This window comes from Lacerta agilis, chromosome 17, assembly GCF_009819535.1.
Source record: "Lacerta agilis isolate rLacAgi1 chromosome 17, rLacAgi1.pri, whole genome shotgun sequence".
Taxonomy (NCBI): domain Eukaryota; kingdom Metazoa; phylum Chordata; class Lepidosauria; order Squamata; family Lacertidae; genus Lacerta; species Lacerta agilis.
This window is the reverse complement of record NC_046328.1, coordinates 26854919-26874253: the sequence shown is the minus strand read 5'-3', so window position 1 is coordinate 26874253 and position 19335 is coordinate 26854919. Positions and strand designations below refer to the sequence as shown.

General features: G+C 49.1%; 1 protein-coding gene across 2 annotated transcripts; it reads right to left on the bottom strand.

Annotated features, from left to right (window-relative positions):
- Positions 1-364: 364 nt before the first annotated feature.
- EFEMP2 (EGF containing fibulin extracellular matrix protein 2) lies at positions 365-18974 on the bottom strand. Of its 2 annotated transcripts, none has more exons than XM_033174885.1 (12): positions 18716-18974; positions 13073-13164; positions 11774-11822; positions 9844-10077; positions 8620-8742; positions 8091-8207; positions 6048-6167; positions 4561-4680; positions 4139-4265; positions 2733-2928; positions 1610-1814; positions 365-775 (listed from the first exon to the last, which is right to left on the bottom strand). In XM_033174885.1, exons 1-11 carry the CDS (start codon positions 18972-18974, stop codon positions 1653-1655), a joined length of 1599 nt encoding a protein of 532 aa, XP_033030776.1. In that variant the 3' UTR covers positions 365-775; positions 1610-1652. The 2 variants fall into 2 exon arrangements, with proteins under 2 accessions (XP_033030776.1, XP_033030777.1); XM_033174886.1 differs by having other exon boundaries at positions 13073-13160; positions 18716-18849.
- Between the last annotated feature and the right edge of the window lie 361 nt (positions 18975-19335).

Below are 19335 nucleotides of genomic sequence, written 5' to 3'. Positions count from 1 at the left end.
CTTCCCTGGATGACCCCCCCATTGGGTTCTAGTATCATGAGAGAATGAGAAAAAACATCTCCCTATTCACTTGCCCAACACCAGGCGTTAAGTATGTGTCTCCAATTACTCACCTTTCTTCTAAGCTAAGAAGCCCAGAATGTTCTAGCCTTTCCTCGTATGGGAGCTGCTCCAACCTTTCCTAGCAGTACAATATCCTTTCGGAGGTGGGGTTAGACCAGCTCCAGCATCTAGGATGGGTGTCAGGCTGGGAAAGCCTTCCTACCTGCTGGGGAGCCTTGAAGAGACTGAAAGGACAAGGCTTATTCCCCAAAGGTTCTGGAGCGCTTGGTCCATTTGGGAAGCACCCAGACACACATTTGAATCATTTCCTTTTTCACACACATAAAAAATCATTTTACTAATTTTTGTTTTGTCTTTCTCTCCCTCACTCTGTTAAGCAGAAAACAAACAAGGAGCCTTGCTGCGAGGTTCTGGAGGCCCCTCTGTGCTCTGAGATGCAGGGAGCAGTGGGAGAAGGGGGCATGAGTTCCACTGCCGGGCAGGGTGGTGGCCCAAAGGGCGGTTCTGGAGGGGGTGGTGCTCATCTTTGAAGCCACAGCTATGGCCCCCCCAGTCGCAGCTCTGGTCCCTCTTCATCCAGTTGTGATGATGGGTGCTTCTTGGGGATCGGGGAAGATGCAAAAGGCCACGACAGATCCCTTCCCTGGCCGCTGCGGTCGTGGCTTCTTGCCTCTTGGTTCCTCTCTTACATACCCCAACCCAGCAGGTGTTTCTGCAATGGAGAGTGGAAGAAGAGAGTGTAACCTTGCATTGCACCTTTCCCTGCAATATAGAAGATCCCAGGGGTGCGGGAGCTGTTTGCCCTCCCCGCCCCCAATGAGAACTGGTTGTTGCTGTGAGCTGGACCCAGCTCTGAACTTTAAAGTACAGAATTTCCTTGCTATTACTGGCTCACATCTGGAATCTCTGAAGTATTATGAAGAGTGCTTTTAAGCAGCAGCTCTGCAGGGTTTCAGGAAGGGGTTAAGACCAGAGAGCTGGGTTCCTAGACTCACTTAAGCTACACACCCTCACCTCTGATGAGGGAAGAAGTGAAGCTTCTTTTCCTTTCCTCACTCTCTTCGTGCCATGTAACCAACCAGGAAGGATGTGCTCCAAGCTCAGACCGCATGCTTGGAAACTATCTTCTGCATTTTGTACGCAACAGTATTCTACATGTGTGTTCCTTGCTGTTGCATGGAACAACACATGAATCAGACCTTTGGATTTTGTAAGTAAAACATTTTAAACTTACTTAGCAGTGTGCGGTCTGTTCATTGCCAGAGGGGTAAAGAGAAGGGCTGTTAGCAAACTGAACAGAATATATAAAAGGGTCTAACAGCCCATTATTCCCATGCTGTACTCCTGATTAATTTTGCGACTCTTCTAAACTCTGCTGGTGGCTCCCTCCCACTAGAGTGTGTGTAAAGCCCCACATTTTTGATTCTAGGGGTCCAGCCGATTATTTCATTACTTACCCACACATGGGCCAGCTCTCTTTCTCCCTACCCTCCCCATTCCTAGGATGGAGGAAGATTCATTCGCCCACTCCAAAAGCCAGACTTACCCCTCCCCTCCTCAGCCAGGCAAGGGGAAGTGCTGCTGCTTAGCTAGAACGAATAGGCTCCCACAAAGACGGTGAGCCTCAACACGGAGCTGGAACGGTAGCTCATCAGGGTGTTCATGGTAACCATCTCCAAGTCCAGGACAAACTCGTGGGGCCCTGTCACTGGCCGGGCCAAGACCAGCATGGCGCTTATGTTGTTGATTTGCTGTGGGGGAGAAAAGGAGGGTGAGCCTTAGGGGGAGAGGGAGGGAGAATGCTGGGCCAGAGTTGGGAGTTTTTTTGAAACGGACATTGCCTTCCCACATACAGGGTCCAGGGCAGGGGTGAGGGACCTCGGGCCCAGGGGCCAAATGGCACTTGTCGTCAGTTTGCATTTCTAGGTACAGAAAGCATTGATCTGATGTGCAGAGATCTTTCCCATTCTACTTCATTCAAGAGGGTTCTGGAAGCTTCTCTGTGTGAAAGAAACAAGCATGATGTTTGGGTTATTCCTTCAGAGAAGCTGAGTACCGCCGGCTTAAACTGGTTCTTTTATCTCTTCTGTCAAGGTCATGCTGACTATAAAAACAGGTGACCTTATGGTGTTGTGTTCTGTATATAGTATGCTTAGTGTTAACGTTTTAGACTTATTGTAAGTTTAAGCTAAGTCTGCTGCAACTGGATTTCTTATGAACAGTGCCAATCCTGAATGTATTGGATCTGTGACCATTATGCTCATTTGCCTTCAGTAGCAGTAAAGTTCTGCTGGATGAAATACAATTGCCTCTGGTCTATTTTGGGGGAATCCTGCAATGAGTTTAGTTTTTTACTCTGCTAACTATACATTGGAATCTACTCTGGATCAATACTGAGTGGAATTTCAGTGGCACTTCTGTCTGCCCCTCTGGACTCTTTCATTGACCACATCCTTCACAAACCGTGATCCAAACCCTCCTTGGGTGGAATGTGCCCATAAATTCTGATCTTCCCACTTGTTTCCCTGGACAGAGAGATTTGTGTGGAGGTGCTGGCTTACTGCACAAAGGAAATGTTGGAATATATATGTAATAACATATCAACGGTTAAGATGGCGGCTGTGGGCAGGGGCCGCTCTGATTGGCTGCTGATGGGAAGCGGGACTCACCCGGATATAGAACTCTCCTTGTTCGTTGCCCGAGCGGATCTGGAACGTGTTATAGGCGCCAGGGTAGACGCTTGTGGCCTGGATCTGGAATATGTCAGAGGGCACAGTTCGGTCAGCCGTGATACTCATGTATCGGTGGACGATGGAGGACGGATTATCGCGGCAGAGTGGGTTCGTGGCTGGGCAGAGGCAGCGGCTACAGCGGAAACAAATTGGGTTATGGGAGGGTGGGTAGAGGACAGTGAGGTGGCCAAGCTTGCTGATGGCACTGAAAACAAGGAGATTGTGAAGAGCTCCAAAAGCACCTCTCCAAACTAAGCGAATGGGCGGTGAAACGACAGGCACAATTCAGTATAAGCAAGTGTAAATTGACGCATGGCAGGGCAAAAAAAAAAATTTAATTTCACATATACATTCATGGGGGTTGAATTGGCAGAGCCACAGAATTGTAGAGTTGGGAGGGACCATGAAGGTCATCCAGTCCAACCCCCTGCAATGCAGGAATCTTTCGCCCAAAATTGGGACTCGAACTCACAGCCCTGAGATTAAGAATCTTACGCTCTTCCCGACTGAGCTACTGTTTGGGAATGGTTCAGAAAAGCGAAAGCAGAATGGTGAAACGGGGAAGGAGCAGCTCCACCAAGAGGAAAAGGTTGCTGCATTTCTGACTTTAGAGAAATGGCAAGTAAGAGTAGACACGGTGGAAGTTTTATGCACGGCATGGAGAAAGCAGATAGAGAAACATTTTCCTCCTCTCGGAACACTTGTGGACCTCCAGGGGAACCAAATGTTGAAAGATTCGGGAGAGACCAAAGGAAGTCCTTCACACACCACATCACTAAACTGTGGAACCTGCTCCACGGGCAGTGATGGCCACCAGCTTGGATAGCTTTAAAAGAGCATCAGAAGAACATTCACAGAGGGTTTCAATGGCTATTGGCTGTGGTGGAGGCTATGCCGCACGGGGGGGGCACTCCATGCCGCTGCAACTTCTTGTCGCAGGCTCCACTTGTGCAAATAAGGAATCCTGCTTTGTTCCTAAGAAAGCAGAGTACAGAAAAATCCCCTCAGTTGCATCCGGGTGGTGACGCTAACCCTGATCTCCTATTTATGGTATGAGGCCAACAGCCTAGCCTTGTAAATTTACCCATACATCTGGTAGACTGCCTCTAGACGTGGAGGCTTAATTTCGCTTTCAAAACCAATAGCTTTTTTTTTTTTTTAAGTATGATACATAATACTTCTTCCCCTCGAACTATACAAGCAAGGGCCGTTTCCCAGGACTTGCTACAGAAGTACATGTTGATTTTCGCTGTTGTTCAGGTCCGGGATGGTCACTATAGCTTTCTCTCTCACTCCCCTCTCCGCCCCACCCCACACACCCCCGCTGACCTGCCCAGACTCACTTTTCAGAGACTTGAACATACGGTTCCTGGCAGCTGTTCTTCTCCACGCAGCGGTACCCACCGTGAAAGTTGATGCAATTCTGGGACTCTGTGCATTCAAAGGCCCCTGTCTCACACTCATTAATGTCTAGGGTTGTAGAGGGGAAGGAGGAGAGAGGGAGCAAATAAATGAATAAGATGGCGCCAGGCATGCTTCTCTAGGGAAATCATTCCACTAGCGGAGAGCCACCGTGGAAAACACGACCAGTTTATCAGTTAACATGTTTTCAATCGAGTGGCACCCCTAGCTAAAGGCACGCAAGGGGCCTGACCAGTGTCTAACATCCTCGCACACACAACTTAGGATTCTATATACAACTGCTCAGGCGCCAGAGGGTGTCCCCACCCCGACCCCGAGGCAGCTATGCCTGCCCCACACTTACCTTGGCAAAGGCGTGTGCTCAGCTGTTGGTAGCCCTGGGGGCAGGCGCAAGAGAAGTGCCCTGGCTCATTGACACACTGGAATTGGCACAGGTAGGTGGAGTAGCTACACTCGTCAATGTCTGGGAAGGAAGGAGAAGATTTAGGACAGGTTCTGGCGTCGCTGGGCTCGTTTTTGCTTTCAGGATTTCTGATGCTGCTACTATATATACCCCCCCCCCCACACACACACACAGGACGCGGGTGGCGCTGTGGTCTAAACCACTGAGCCTAGGGCTTTGCCTATCAGAAGGTCGGCGGTTCAAATCCCCGCAATGGGGTGAGCTCCCGTTGCTTGGTCCCAGCTCCTGCCCACCTAGCAGTTTGAAAGCACGTCAAAGTGCAAGTAGATAAATAGGTACCACTCTGGCGGGAAGGTAAACGGCGTTTCCGTGCGCTGCTCTGGTTCGCCAGAAGCGGCCTTGTCATGCTGGCCACATGACCCAGAAGCTGTACGCCTGCTCCCTCGGCCAGTAAAGCGAGATGAGCGCCGCAACCCCAGAGTCAGACACGACTGGACCTAATGGTCAGGGGTCCCTTTACCTTTACCTTTACACACACACACACACACACACAGAAAATTTAATAAAAATTGTGTGTGTGTGTGTGTGTGTGTGTGTGTGTGTGTGTGTACATATATATATACTGTATATATATATGGATATGGACACACACATATATAATTTTTATTAAATTTTCTGTTTTACAATTTAAAGTACTCATTTTTACATCTTTTAAGATTATCAATGACTTCCCTTCTTCTCTTTCCATGGTTCATTTTACATAACATAAATCCCTGCATATTTTACAAAAACTATACCAATCAGTATTCCATTATTGCCTCCATCAAAACTGATTTACACTGTCGAATTTAACTTAACGCCACGAGCATTTTCAGCTGTACACAGTTATTTCCCATACATTCAAAATAAACATTTTCCAATCTTCTCTCAAAGTATGTTCTTCATGTTCTCTTATTCTATATGTTAAGTCTGCAAGCTGCGCTGCGCATATTCTGTCAACTTTTTAAGTTGCCATTCTTCTTTGGTTGGCACCTCACTTGTTTTCCATTTAGGGGCTAACAAAACACAGGCCGCAGGAGTGGCATACATAAATAACCTTTTCTGACACCTGGGAATTTCAGTCTGAATTATCCCGAACAGAAAGAATTTTTGCTGCCACCTTGTTGCCCTCTTCCTTATCTGCTCTTAATGACGTTCCATAACTGGGCAGTGTGTCAAGTCTCAGGATTTGGGAATCCCTCCTGTGCCAAGATCACTTTGGGTTTCACGCCATCGGAAGCCCAAGACCTAAGACGGCTGTGGATGATGGGAGTTGTAGTCCAACAACATCCGTGGAACCCGAGGTTGGAGAACTCCGGAGCAGAGGGGCAGAGGCGGAGCTAGGGAGAAATGGGGCAGAGAAATGGGGCGGAGACAGAGCCACCTACCTTTGCAGGTGAAGCCATCCTGGTCCAGCTCGTAGCCCTGGTTGCAGCGGCAGATGAACGTCCCGTACGTGTTGAAGCAACGCTGCTTGCAGGGGGCCCCCATCTCACACTCGTTCACATCTGGAGGAGAGGTTTCAAAAGCTTAAGCAGGGTTGAGATGGCATTGTCAGATGGAAACAGTTGGTTGTGCATTTATGGGGCTTACGGGGAACACACACCTTATCCCTGGGATAAGCGTTTTCCTCTTACGGCTCGTCGACAAGCAAGCCCCAGCTATCAGGAGGCCTCCTGTTCCCTTCAAGGGTTCCAGGCCATCTCCCTCACTTCCCTTTTTTACCCCTCAGTCCTGAAACTTCCTCCCAAAACACTGCCTCCTTCAAATCCTTCCTAAAAATCCAGCTTTTCCAAGAAGCCTTTGGCTGACTGCTGGTGCTTGCAAAGAAGAAGAAGAAGAAGAGTTTGGATTTGATATCCCGCTTTATCACTACCCAAAGGAGTCTCAAAGCGGCTAACATTCTCCTTTCCCTTCCTCCCCCACAACAAACACTCTGTGAGGTGAGTGGGGCTGAGAGACTTCAGAGAAGTGTGACTAGCCCAAGGTCACCCAGCAGCTGCATGTGGAGGAGCGGAGACGCGAACCCGGTTCACCAGATTACAAGTCTACCGCTCTTAACCACTACACCACACTGGTGATGCAACCCATGGCAAGTGCCTGCAGAGACCCCTCACGAGGAAGAGGGGTAGCAAGGGGGTAGAACAACTGCTTTGCATGCAGAAGGTCCAGCATTTTTTGGGGGGGTGGACTAGATGACGCTTGAGGACCCCTTCCAACTTTGCGTATCTATTGTTCTGTGACCTTGGAAGGTGGTGGGCTTTCCTTCCTTGGAGGGCTGGGTGACCACCTGCCAGAGCTTCTTGAGCTGCAATTCCTGCATTGCAAGGGGTTGGACTAGAGGGAGAACCTTTGGAAGTCACTTCCAACTCTACAATTCTGTGGTTTTATGGTTCTGTTTCAATCCCCTGCAGCATCTCCAAGAATAGCGGGGTGGGGCGGGGGGAGAGAAGCCCTGCTTGAAATTCTGGAGAGCTGCTGCCAGTCAGTGCAGAGAATACTGAGCTAAATGGAAAAGCTGACTGGATTCCATATAAAGCAATTTGTTTTCTTCTGGCCCTGCTTCATCTTTACCTGCGCAGGTAAGCAGAGCTTGGTCAAAATGATCTGGCAGGCGAAATGGGGAGTCCTAGCAGGCGTAATTCGGTCCTCCACCTTTGCTTAACTCCTTAGCCTGACTGTAGCCAAGGTTAAGCAGTTGGTATAGCCACATTCATTCACATTCATTCCCTCCTTTGCCACTGCCGTTTCCTCTTAGGAACACAGGGAAGATGCCTTTTACCAGGACAGGCAATGTGTCTGTCCAACCCTTATACTGTCTACTCTGACTGGCAGCAGATCTCAAGGTCCCAGGGAGAGAGAGGTCATTCCCATCAGCTGGGTCCTGATCCTTTCTAACTGAATAAGCTGGAGAATGAACTCATCCTTCTGCCAGTGAGCAAAGGCCTTAATCCTTGGAACGTAGAGAGTTGCCTTACACAGAATCAGGCTCTTTGTCCATCTAGCCCAGTGTTTTCTACACCGACTGGCAGCAGCACGCCAGAGTTTCAAGCAAGAGCGTCTCTCAGTCCTACCCGAAGATGCCAAGCAGGTATTGAACCTTCTGAATGCAAAGCAGATCTTTGACTTCCGAGCCACAGCCCAGATCAGGCTAGCAGTCCACCTAGCCCAATATCACCTGCTCTGACTGGCAACAGCTCCCCAGGGTCTCAAGCAAGGAAGGGTCTTACACATCATGTGCTGCCTGGTCCTTTGAACAGGGGACCTTCTGTACATGAAGCTTGTGTTCTTTAACCCCCCCCCCCCACATTTGGCAGGATTTGCAAGGAACGGCAACTCTCCAATAGGGTAAGTGGCCATCGCTACCAGGGTTTATATGGCATCAAAGACCTGAGAGGGACCAGGGCAGGACAAGGACATTCCCCGCTTACCGACACACGAGCGGTTGTTGCTGGCCAGCTGGAAACCAGGTTCGCACTGGCAGGAGAACGAGCCTGGGGAGTTGACGCAGCGGTGTTGGCAATAGCGATAGCGGCATTCGTCAATGTCTGCAAGTGGGAGAAAGGAGAGGGAATCCTCAGCAGCTCTGACCCCCTCCTGCCACCTCTCTGCTGTGCCTCTGAGCATGAACAGAGTCCTGACCCGGAAGAACTGCAAGAAATCTTTTTCGTCCGGAAGAAACTCAAAGGGGGAGGATGAGGACTGAGCAGGCTGATTGGCTCTGGAAGGCCCAATGAGTGTTGGTGCAGAGGGGGAATAGAAAACAAGACAGGGGCAGAGGGAATGACATGGAATATACAAGAAGAGGCTGGCCGGCCCTCTGCACTGCAATATTTTGTTGCAGAGCCCACATGTTTCATTCCTTTCGGAGCCCCATTGCAATGCACGCAGCCCAAGATGAAGGCACACTCCCTAGCAGAAACCGAGGACCACCCCACGGGCGTCCTCAAGCGCACTGACCCACACACTCTGTGCCGATCTTCCGATAGCCGTCCGGGCACTGGCAATGGAAGCCCCCAGGCGTGTTGATGCATTGCTGGCTTGGCTGGCAGTCATGGGAATCGTATTCACATTCGTCCACGTCTGAATGGGACAAAAAGAAAAACACAGCTGGGGCTCCAGCATCGCAGCAAGGGAAGGGGAGAGGGAGAGAAGGGGTCTCGAGAAGAGAGAGACAAACACAGAGGGAGGGGTTTGAGAGGCAGGGGGTGCCCAGCCACTCTGCTTGCACTTCCTGGAATCGATCCCATTCACCAAAGACCCTACAGCACCCAAGAAACACCCAGCCCAACTTGGTTCTTTTTTATAAAAAAAATATGCGTGTCAGATACAGGCCGAATCACTGCAATAACTTCAAATTAAGTTGCACACCATCTTTTTCCTGCTCAAAGAGCCCCAGCCTGTGTAGAATCATAAGATTGTAAAGTCGGAAGGGATTCCCCCAAGGTCCATCTGGCCCAAACACCTGCAATGAAGGAATCGCAACTAAAGCACCCTTGACAGGTGGCCCTATCCATCTAACCTCTGATTAAAAACCTCCAAGGAAGGAGAGCCCACCACTTAAAAATGGAAAGCGTAATACTGGTGGTCAACAAAAGAGGTTTAAAGACTCTCTCTAGGCAAATCTTAAAAAAATGTTGTACAAACACCAACAATTGGGGAACTCTGGCCTGCGAGCGCTCCAGTTGGAGAAGAGCCTTTACCAAAGGTGTCATGGACTTTGAAGACACTCGAACTCAGGACGCAAGGGAGAAACTTTCCAAGAGGAAGGAACACTTGGCAAATCCACACTGTGGTCAACTCCCGCCCGGAAACCAATGTCCCCACCGTGGAAGGACTTGTGTATCCAGAATTGTCCTCCACAGTCACTTACGGACTCACTGTTAAAACCATGTTTATGGAAGACAATCTTACTCAGCTACGAGTGATCGACAAAGAAAGAAAAATCCAACCTCCGATAAAAATGTTTAGTCGGAATCCCCGTTCTTTTATTTTGAATCCATTGGTTTGGGTCTTGCCCACCGGAGGAGCGGAAAACAAGCCTGCTCCACCTTCCATGATATCTGAAGATGGCCATCATGTCCCCCTCTCAAGTCTCCTCTCCTCCAGGCTAAACATCCCCAATGATGCCCTGAGATCTCCCTCTTCCCTCACCCTCCGGGTAGCTGCTGCCACCCTACTCACCCATGCAGGATCCTTGCCTGTCCGGCTCGTAGCCCTGGGGGCAGTTGTTCTGTACGAAGTACTGGGCCTGCTGGGGGGGCCTGGGCCTGGGGGGGCTGGGGGGAGGGGCCCTTTCGGCGTTCACGTCGTTGATCACAGAGGCCGAGCGGGGGAGGCACAGGTACCCCCCATAATGGTTGATGCACTTCATCTCCCCTTTGCAGGCATGGGGGATGGTCTCGCACTCGTTCACATCTGGCAGGCGGGTGGCGTGGGAGGAAGAGGAAGGAAGCAGAGTCAGGTGGGGGCAGGATAAGGGGGGGGACGGGTGGAGGTGGGCACCCAGGCTCCCTCCTTCCTCTTGTCCGTTCCAGCTCATTGTAGGATACATCCTAGCCAACGCTGTCTCCAAGTTCCGCGGAGGCCTTAGACCAAGACAACCCCAGTGATGCCTGAACTCCTTGCCACTGTAACTACTTAGGAACCAGTGTTCGAAATTAGCCAGGCGCAGGGCGCATTTTGCACCTAGCTTCCGACCATCTTGCGACCAAGTGATGATGCCTGGCTGCCAGGATGGCACTTGGCATCTCTACCATCTGGTGATCATTGGATCTGGAGTGTTTTCACACACTAATACCGCACCCTGTAGAATTCTATCAGTTATATTTTATCTGCACAATAGGAGTGAATTTCAGGAACCCAAATCCTTTTTCTGTGCAGCCAGAGCAGGAGCAGGAGCCGTTAAGAAAAAGAGGTCGGAAGAGGGCAATAAAGTGGACTGTCCTCGGATCAAGGGACTTTTCTTTAAGTTCTCAAAATTCTTAACCTAAGCTCAAGGCTGTCATCTGAACCAGCCAGATGTTTAACTGAGAAATCAATCACAGCCAGCCCATCATTTGAAAAATAAGACTTTCAAGAGCCATCTTTATAAGACTTCAGACATTCCGTTTTGGTGATTGAAACCTTGGTTTAAGGAGCCATTAGGTGCCTGGCTGATATATCTGAGCTTTTATCAATGCTGCTTACCCAGCCTGTACCACAACCTGAGGGCCACATTCCCTTCTGGGCAATCTCCTGAGGGCCGCAGAACAGCAATGGTTGGACAGAGGTAAAAGTGGGCAGGGCTACAGATGTAAATTTTGCCTCAGCACAGTAGGCTGGTTTCTACAGACTCTCTCTAGCTTCCACCCAGGCCAGAAAGAGGCTTTGTCAGCATGCAAGGAGGACACATTATGGCCAGAGAAAAACGCTCAAGAAAGGTGGGCAGTTAGGCGATGTGGCTGGGAAGAGACCCAAGGGCCAGCCAAGAGAGCACTGCAGGACCACATTTGGTCCCTGGGCCCAAGGTTCCCCATCCTTGGTCTCCAGGCCCTAGGATGCCAACAAAGACATGCAAGAGGATGGGAGGCTCACCCCCCAGGTTGACCTACAGCCTTCCTCCCACAATGCATATTATTCCCCCAACCAGGTACGGGGGAAGAGATTTGCTCTGATCGCATGTTAACGCGGGTACCACTGTACTTCCATTTCCTGAGCCAATATGCGAACCGAAACCAAATTGTCCCTCAAAATTCACAGTCTCCCCTCCCCTTTTTTTTAACCAATACGGTTCTCCAACCGAGGAATGCACACAAAAACGTGAGGAAATTGCGCACCCAAGTGGGGGTAGCATGCAAAAAATTATGATAATTTTTGGGGAAATTATGATAATTTTTGGGAAAACAACATATATGAAGGCAAACTATAAAAAAATTCATGTGCGTTTATCCTGATATAAACATTTCGGTCTACAGTTTGGCCTCATGCATGTGCACAAATTTTCAAGAGGGATTTATTTTTTTTAAAAAAACAACTTAAAATGGGAAGAATAAGGAACAAAAAGAAACCCAAACTGCCCAATTTCCCCATTCCTGTCCTCAATATGATAGCTATATGGAATGCCAGGCTGTACCTTTGCAATGTTGACTCTCCGCATCCCACTGGTAGCCGTCAGTGCATTCCTAGGACAGAGGGAGGACATATATGAAAGAGTTAAGGATATCAGTCAGGCCCCCAGACTTGGGGACTACCATCCCCTTTGCCACACTGCAGGACTACCGGTGGAGGATACCACCTTCTATCTTGCAAGTCCTCTTCCTTTTCGGCCTACCCATGAATATTTAGTGGCCACTAAGAGCCAACGTATTACAGAACATATCGAAAATGTATTCTGGGGCTAAGGCCTGGCATGTGTGCAACTCTAACCCAGAAACAACCCTGACCTAGAAACCACCATTGGCCACTGCTAATGCAAAATAGGGTGGAGCTCCTGCCCCTTTAATTGTAGTGTAGAACAGGGCATTTCAGCGAGTGCACTATTAAAGGGGCAGGAGCCCCTTTCTATTTTTCAGCCTACGCTTGCTCAGAGGCATTATCGTATATCCGGAGTTTTGTGCACCCCAGCCCTGTGCCCCAAAAAAGGTTTGGAGGAGGGGGGGCATAGCCCCCACCCCTTCTATGAGACTGTTGGGCCATCTTCGTTTGCGCCAAATTATTATATCATCCTATACACTAATAAGGGCTCCTAGTGTGTAGCCCTTATGCAGCCAAAACAGCCCCACCCACACCCAAGAGGGAGGGACCAGCAGGCTGGGGGGCGGGGTGTGACCTCCAAGGCTTGCAGAACTACAAAAGCATATTTAGAAAACAAAAACCGGAAAGGGTTGGAATGAGGGGCCTCCAAAGCAGTCCAGATTCCCAGATAGCACGGAATGCCTATTGAGGGTTTATGGGAACTCTGTTGGGGGGTGGGAGGGAGATGGAATGGAGTATCCTGCAAGAAGGCATGGCTGGCTTGGCAGCCGGCACCCTAAGCACAAGCACTCCACATTGTGGCATGTGACGTTTGTAGCCCACCTTTCCTCCAAGATGCTCAAGGCAGCATCCTCCTTCCATATTACCCAAATAACAACCCTCATAGGGATAAAGTCTGTGCCAGATGATGCAGTGAGCTTCAAGGCCAAGTAGGGATTTGAACTCAGGTTTCCTCTGTTCTCCTAGTCAGCCACTTTCACCGCCACGCCGGCTCTCTCCAGCCCCTGTCATGCTCCACCCCAGATGAGGATGCATCTCTTGCATCTAAGTTGAGCAGTACTAAGAACAACCTCCTGGGCACAACTCTGTGTGTGTATCTGCACGCCTCTGTTGCAGCTTGAACCCCTCCTGCCCTACAGCATGTACCCCGGCATGGTGGGAGGCCCAGGCCATTTACCGTGTAAGTGTCGGGTTCCTCCAGTTCCTGTGAAACTGCAGCTCTCAGAAGCGTTGCCAAGAGGAGACATGAAACAGACCTCATTGTTCTGCCTGAGGAAAAGGAGGCCGGTTAGGGGTTAAGGGCAGTGACAGCACACAGCAGTTATTTGCCCGAATGGTCGACAAGACGCAAAGTGGGGTGCGAAGTGACCGCCTTTCTATGTCCCAAAAGGGCGGCTGCATTTTGGCTGCTCTCCATAGTACTGAGACACTAAGAGCCTCTGTGCATGTGCAGAGCACATCTCTCCCTCTGAGAAAACATTTACAGGGCTGAGCGGGACTGGAAAGCAGAAGAATGGATGGATATTATGCCTAGGTAGCAACTCAAGGTGCGTGTACCTGAGATGGGGATAGGCAGGCTTCTGAGTTCTCAGGAGCTGTTCATAAGGTAGAGTAGAAAAGGGGGCGGGGGGAATTGAAATATGGGATTTTAAAGGAAAAGATCTGCAGAGTTCAGCGGCCAAGCACCTGCTTTGCATGCAATGCCAGAGAGGGCTAGGAAAGACCAGCTTCTGCACACAGACCTCGCTCTTTCCTTCCTCCAATGCAAGCAAGAGGCAGAATTAATATTTCAGCTAGGCTAGGAAAAAGCAGGGGTTGGAACTAAAGGAGGGTGCAAAGCAGGGGCAGTGAGGGGTGTGGCCTGCAGAGAGGGGGTGTGGCTAGGTGTGTCTCCAGAAAACCATGAGCTCTTAGCCACTATACTACATCAGCCAGTGTATGATGCAATGCCCACTGTAATCCCCCTTGCAGCTTCCAGTGGAGGTCCAACATATAGGTACCGCTAGGAGCTGTGGATCCATAACTACCCCAGAAAAGTAAGTACAGGGAGCTCCCAGCCATCAGGGATTAGAAGAACAAGCTTCCTGATCCAGACTTAGCTTCAGAATCTGCAGATCAACATTTTATATGCATGGGCAACAATAAATCACTGCGATTTAAAACAGAAATCCAATATATCTTACTGTAGAAGCAAGGAGGGCTGCGACTAGGGTTGCTTCCAGAGGGATGTTTATTGCAGGAGAGGTGGCCTCTTCATTCATGCTAGCTGTTCACAGTGCCAACATTGATGCATTGGCATCAAAATGCCAGTCTCTACTTCCCTCCCCCATTTAATTCAAATTTACCATTTCTGTGGAAAATCCAGAACCTTGTGGGGTTTTTTAATAAAAAAGTCACCTGTTGCCAATGGTCTGCTTGCGATAACTGACAGACCCATTTGAAATATTAATCCCCTGCCTAGGAGCACCCTAGGGTGAAATGTGGGCTGCCTAATTTGCAGTTCAGGTGCTACTAACCATAGAAGGGCAATGGCGAGGCCCTCGCATGATCCCCCTTCTTTATTACTGTAGTGGAATTGGAGCAGACAACTCCTTTAATTTGTTTTGTTTCTTTATCGGGCTAACCACAACGACAACAGCAAATAGACACATCAGGCTGGTACCATGAGAATACAGTAAAAGGCTGGGTATATTTTTAAAGATAAAATAAAATAAAACCCACTGCTGTCAGGGGTGGGATTAATCTTAAAAGAGGAAAAATATATTTTTGACTCAACCCAACCCATTGATAGTAAGCAGAGGGAGGTTACAGACTGTGACATATTTAATAAAATCAAACCAAACCAAACCCATGAAAATCTATCCTTTTCCCATTGTCCCCTAGAAATGCATAGTTTGTTGGTCAACTTTTCTAAATGAAGTTATGTTCCCAAACTTCAGAATACCAAAAAGGAGTATTGGCTCCATTTGGATCTCTCCAGAAACGAGTCATTGTGCCATCCCAAACAGAACAATCAGCTATTTATTATGTACTTTAAGATCAGCTTCCTCAAAAACAGATAACACTGCAAAGTGGGCAGGAGGAATAACATAGCAATTCAAAATTGTATTGATTTCTTTAAAAACCGTAGACCAAAAGGTTTGTCCCTTTTCATGTTGCAGGTATCAGGCCTGTCACCTCCCCGACTCGGATCAGGCCCCTGACTCCCTGCCAGGCCCTGACTCCAATCCAGCTCTGCCTCCTCCTCCTCTTCCTCCGGCCTTTCATTAAAAACAGAACAAAACCTGGCAAGGCAGAGATAACATTCCATCAGAGAGGTGATGGGGAACCTAGCACAAGAAGAGAAGCCGTGCTGGATGAGACCCATCATTGATTGATTGACTGATATACCACCCTTCATCAAAAAGACCTCAAAAATAAAAATACAAGGAAAAAGGAACAAAAAAAACCAGTTAAAACAACATAGCAATACCCCTCTCCCACAAACACATTTAAAAGGCTGTCGAATATTAATCAGCCCAAGGCCTGGTTGAAGAGGAACGTTTTTTGCCTGGTACCTAAAAACATGTAACTAAGACGCCAGTATCTAGCCCAGCACAGGGGCCAATCACATGCCCCCCCCCCCCGCAAACAGGATCCGTGGGCAAGAACAGCTTTCCTCCCCACTCGCAACTGAAACGTCCCCTAAGCGCTAGAATTGAGTCAGTATCAAAGGAGTAGTTGGGAATAAATGCAGGTCTGGGTCTTGGCTTGTTATTGCAGGAATGCAACTCTTTCAGGAGATGAAAGGGCCCCGTGTGTTGAATGTTGCTTCAAGGCAGGAATGGTCTCCAGGCAGTGCTAAATATAACCCTTGTTTGGGCTAATGTATATATACCTAAATAAAACACAGCCAACTCGCTGAGTTTTGCCTCAGGCACGGCTAAACCCCATCATCAAGCACCCTCCGGGTCTCGCAGGAAGAGTGGACGAGGTGACAGCCAGCCTCTCGGAGGAAAGCAGGGGTGCCGGTGGTTGGAGAGGGCACCTCCATGGGTGCCAACAGAGAGACGAGGCCTTGGGAGTTCCAGGCCACCAGAAACAGTCTCCTTGGGGGCAAATGAGGACAGAGGGCGAGCGAGTTCCTGCCACCGTCAAGTCGAAGGCTGCACATTTGTCTGGGACAAATGCGCCTAGCTGGGGTCACCGAGATGGCGCCCATGGGTGCAGGACTTTTCCTGGTGCCCATGAAGCCTCTTCCTCACCCACTGCCAACTTCACCCTGGTGAGAACGGTTACTCACTCACCCCTCAAAATGTACATAGAGCTGAAGTCCAAAGAGCTTTGCGTTTTTGCAAAACTCAGGTCAGCAGGTGGGAGACAAAGAGCAAAGAGAGTCATATGGGACATTGCAGGCAGGGGGGAAGAGAGCGAGGGTGACCTAGAAGTCAGGAGCGAGAGGAAAAGGTGGACATTGTGCACACGCAAAAACACACTGTGATTGCTCTGGTGTGATGTCTTCTGCACATAAACAGAGATTATTACTTCACATTTTCAGGACTGAGCCCCACTGGGTCAGATGAAACAATCATTTTCATTGGTTGGAATACGTTGTTCTTTTAATTTAGAAAAGGAAATGTTTCGGATAATGAAAAAATAAAACTGATTTTTGCAGTGAGGAAAACTGCATGCGACTGGAAGCAAGTGTTCCTCACATTTTCAAAAGCTTTCATGTGTTTAGTTTTCTGGCAATGGATGTGTAGGAGTAATTCAATACATCAATTCCCCCTACTCGGTTTAGGATTTGGCAGAAAAAACATTAATCCATTTCCCTTTGATGAAAAATCTCTGAGAATCGGGGGGAGGAGGGATTGGTTTATTGTTTGGTTAGATGGATGGGATTTACCTAATTTACAGCTATATATTTTTTTGGCTAGCCAGCTGAGACACATCCTCTCTTTGATTAATGAGGGTGGTACTAAGTTGTGGACACCCCAAAAATCTGAGCAGGTAAATGGCATTCCCTTTAGTGCATTCTTGGTTTTTATCATCCAATCTTATGAATAAAACTCACTTTCATAATAGGCTCTTACAAGTGACGTATCAGTGTTGGTCCTGGTGGTTTGGAGTCCTTGTCCAGAATCTTCCCCTAACTCCTTTGGCCTTCCAGAACCACACATTTGATCTGGGTGAGTGGAGGGTTAGGAGACTTTACTGCCTCTGTGATTTTTTTAAAATAAAAAATAGCAAACCTATAATGAAGATGGAAATGGAGAAGAAACTGGGGCCTACCTCTATCCCACGGTTGTCATGGCATCAAATGTTTGCATTTTTAAACAACGGCTCGATGAAAATGCACTGCGACCCATAAGTCGAACAATTCTGAGAGCTTAAATTGTATCCACTTCTAATGGCTCGAAGGGTTTGGTTTCTGGGTTATGTAAACTTTCACTGAAACAGGAACCGAATAAGCAGCTTGGTTTAAGATTAGCATGGAGCCAAGACATGGGTTGGGACACAGAGGACAGCACCTGGCAGAGAATGTGAGCTAAGCCCCGTCTCCAATCTGTTTCAGCAAAATGTAAGGAATTGTTCTTACAAGTGATTCATAAATGGTATATAACTCCCCAATGTCTGTTGTACATCAACCTTTCTCTTTTCCCCAAGATGCTGGCCCAGTTACTGCATCATATATATAATTATTTTTTTTTGGGGGGGGGGAGGAATAAAAGAAATGAGTTTGAAAAGAAATGCAGTTTTAAAAGCAATCAATACAATTTTGATTTGCTATATTATCTCTTCTGCCCCACTTGCAGTGTTATCTATTTTTGAGGAAGCTGATCTTAATATACATGTGGCACACATTCCTAAATAAGTGCTATACGAAGTCCTCCTATTGTGATGAAAACAGCAGGGTTAAAAACTGCAGCCCTACCATGTCGAATGTTACCAGGCACCACTGGCAGCAAACTTTCTTATTTAAGTCTAATTCTAAATATGTGGACCTAACACTGTTTTGCACCGACGTAGTTATGATTAGTTAAACCATAGCTGGGAATTTAAGCTCCATGACGGGAACAGGAACCTCTTATCAACTCTCTTAGAAAACTACAATTCCCAGGTTTATTTGGGGGAAAGCCCTGGTTGTTAAGGAGGCATCGCTTTAAATAGAGATATATAGTATGGGTAAGACATTGGTTAGCACAGGCTACAGATCAGAGGCCAACCTTCCCCACCAGTTGAGCAGAGAGCATTTTGGACTTTTTCACATGTGCAACTGACACAGAGCCCTTCAGCTTTTCTCTCCGTAACCCCCAAGAAACTGTGGTTTCCGAAGCTGGACTGGACAGCCCTGGAAGGCTGGCTGGCTGGCCCTGGGCATAAGAAAACTAACTTCAGAAGCAATTCAGGAGGGCAAAGCAAGCCTAGACGGAGCCGCCACCTTCACCCAACGAGAGAAGGGCACAGGGTGGCGGGGGTGGAGGCAAGCAAGGCAGTCCCGGGAGATCTGGAGAAGCCGAGATCCTACACTGTCGCCGATGCCCACCAGGCAGGAAGGCACCTTGAAACTTTTCACTTAGTTCAAAGGAAGCATCAGTTCTCTCTCTCCCCCTCCTCAAACATCTTTGGCTTGGCACAGTGAGAGGGGGACTGCCTGCCACCTCCCATGGCAATGAATCTGGGCTCTCCCCATGATGGGATCACCAACTTTGGGAGATTGCGCAGGGATGTTTTCCTCTGGCGCTCTCTCTCTCCCTCTATCTTTCAGGCCCAGGCCTTCTCCTTCTTCCTCCAGCCCCTTTTCCCTCCCCACCCCCAAACCCCACATCCCGTCACTCACCACGCTGGCAGCCGCCTGGCACCCCCCGGCACCCTCTCTTGCCTTCTCCAAACGCGCCCCGATCCCGGCTGCGTGCAGAACGCGAAGTGTTAGGCGCGGGCTCCCTGGGAGACTGTGCGCTGGCTCCCCTCTCCAGCCCCCCACGCTGAATTCCTGGCCCCCCGCCAAGCAGCCGGAGTTGCCAAAAGGATTCCACCCAACATCTGGTTCCACTTAGCTCCCAGCGAACACCCTTTCCTGGCCAGCTGTTCGCAGCCATCATCGCGAAAACCCGCCAAGCCTCCCCTGCAAACGGCAGCAGGGTCGATTCCCAAAGGCGCTGCGCACGCCCGTGCAGAAAGCGCGCGTGAAGGTCGGCTCTCCGGCGCCCCGGTGCTATGGGACCATCTGGCTTGGGCCAGGGTATCTCGCCTTCCTCTTGCCAATTGCCCCACGGGCGCAGGAATCGGCCCAGGGCAGCGTTGGAAGCCTGAGCACCGTCTTCGCAAAAGCATGTTTCTAGTCCTCATGGAGCAATAGCGGGCTTCGATGGGAGGAGCGGAAGAACTGTAGAGAAATCTGTGAACAACGACAGAAAGAGGACATCTTCGCTCTAGGAATGGCTTCTACTGCATTTCAAG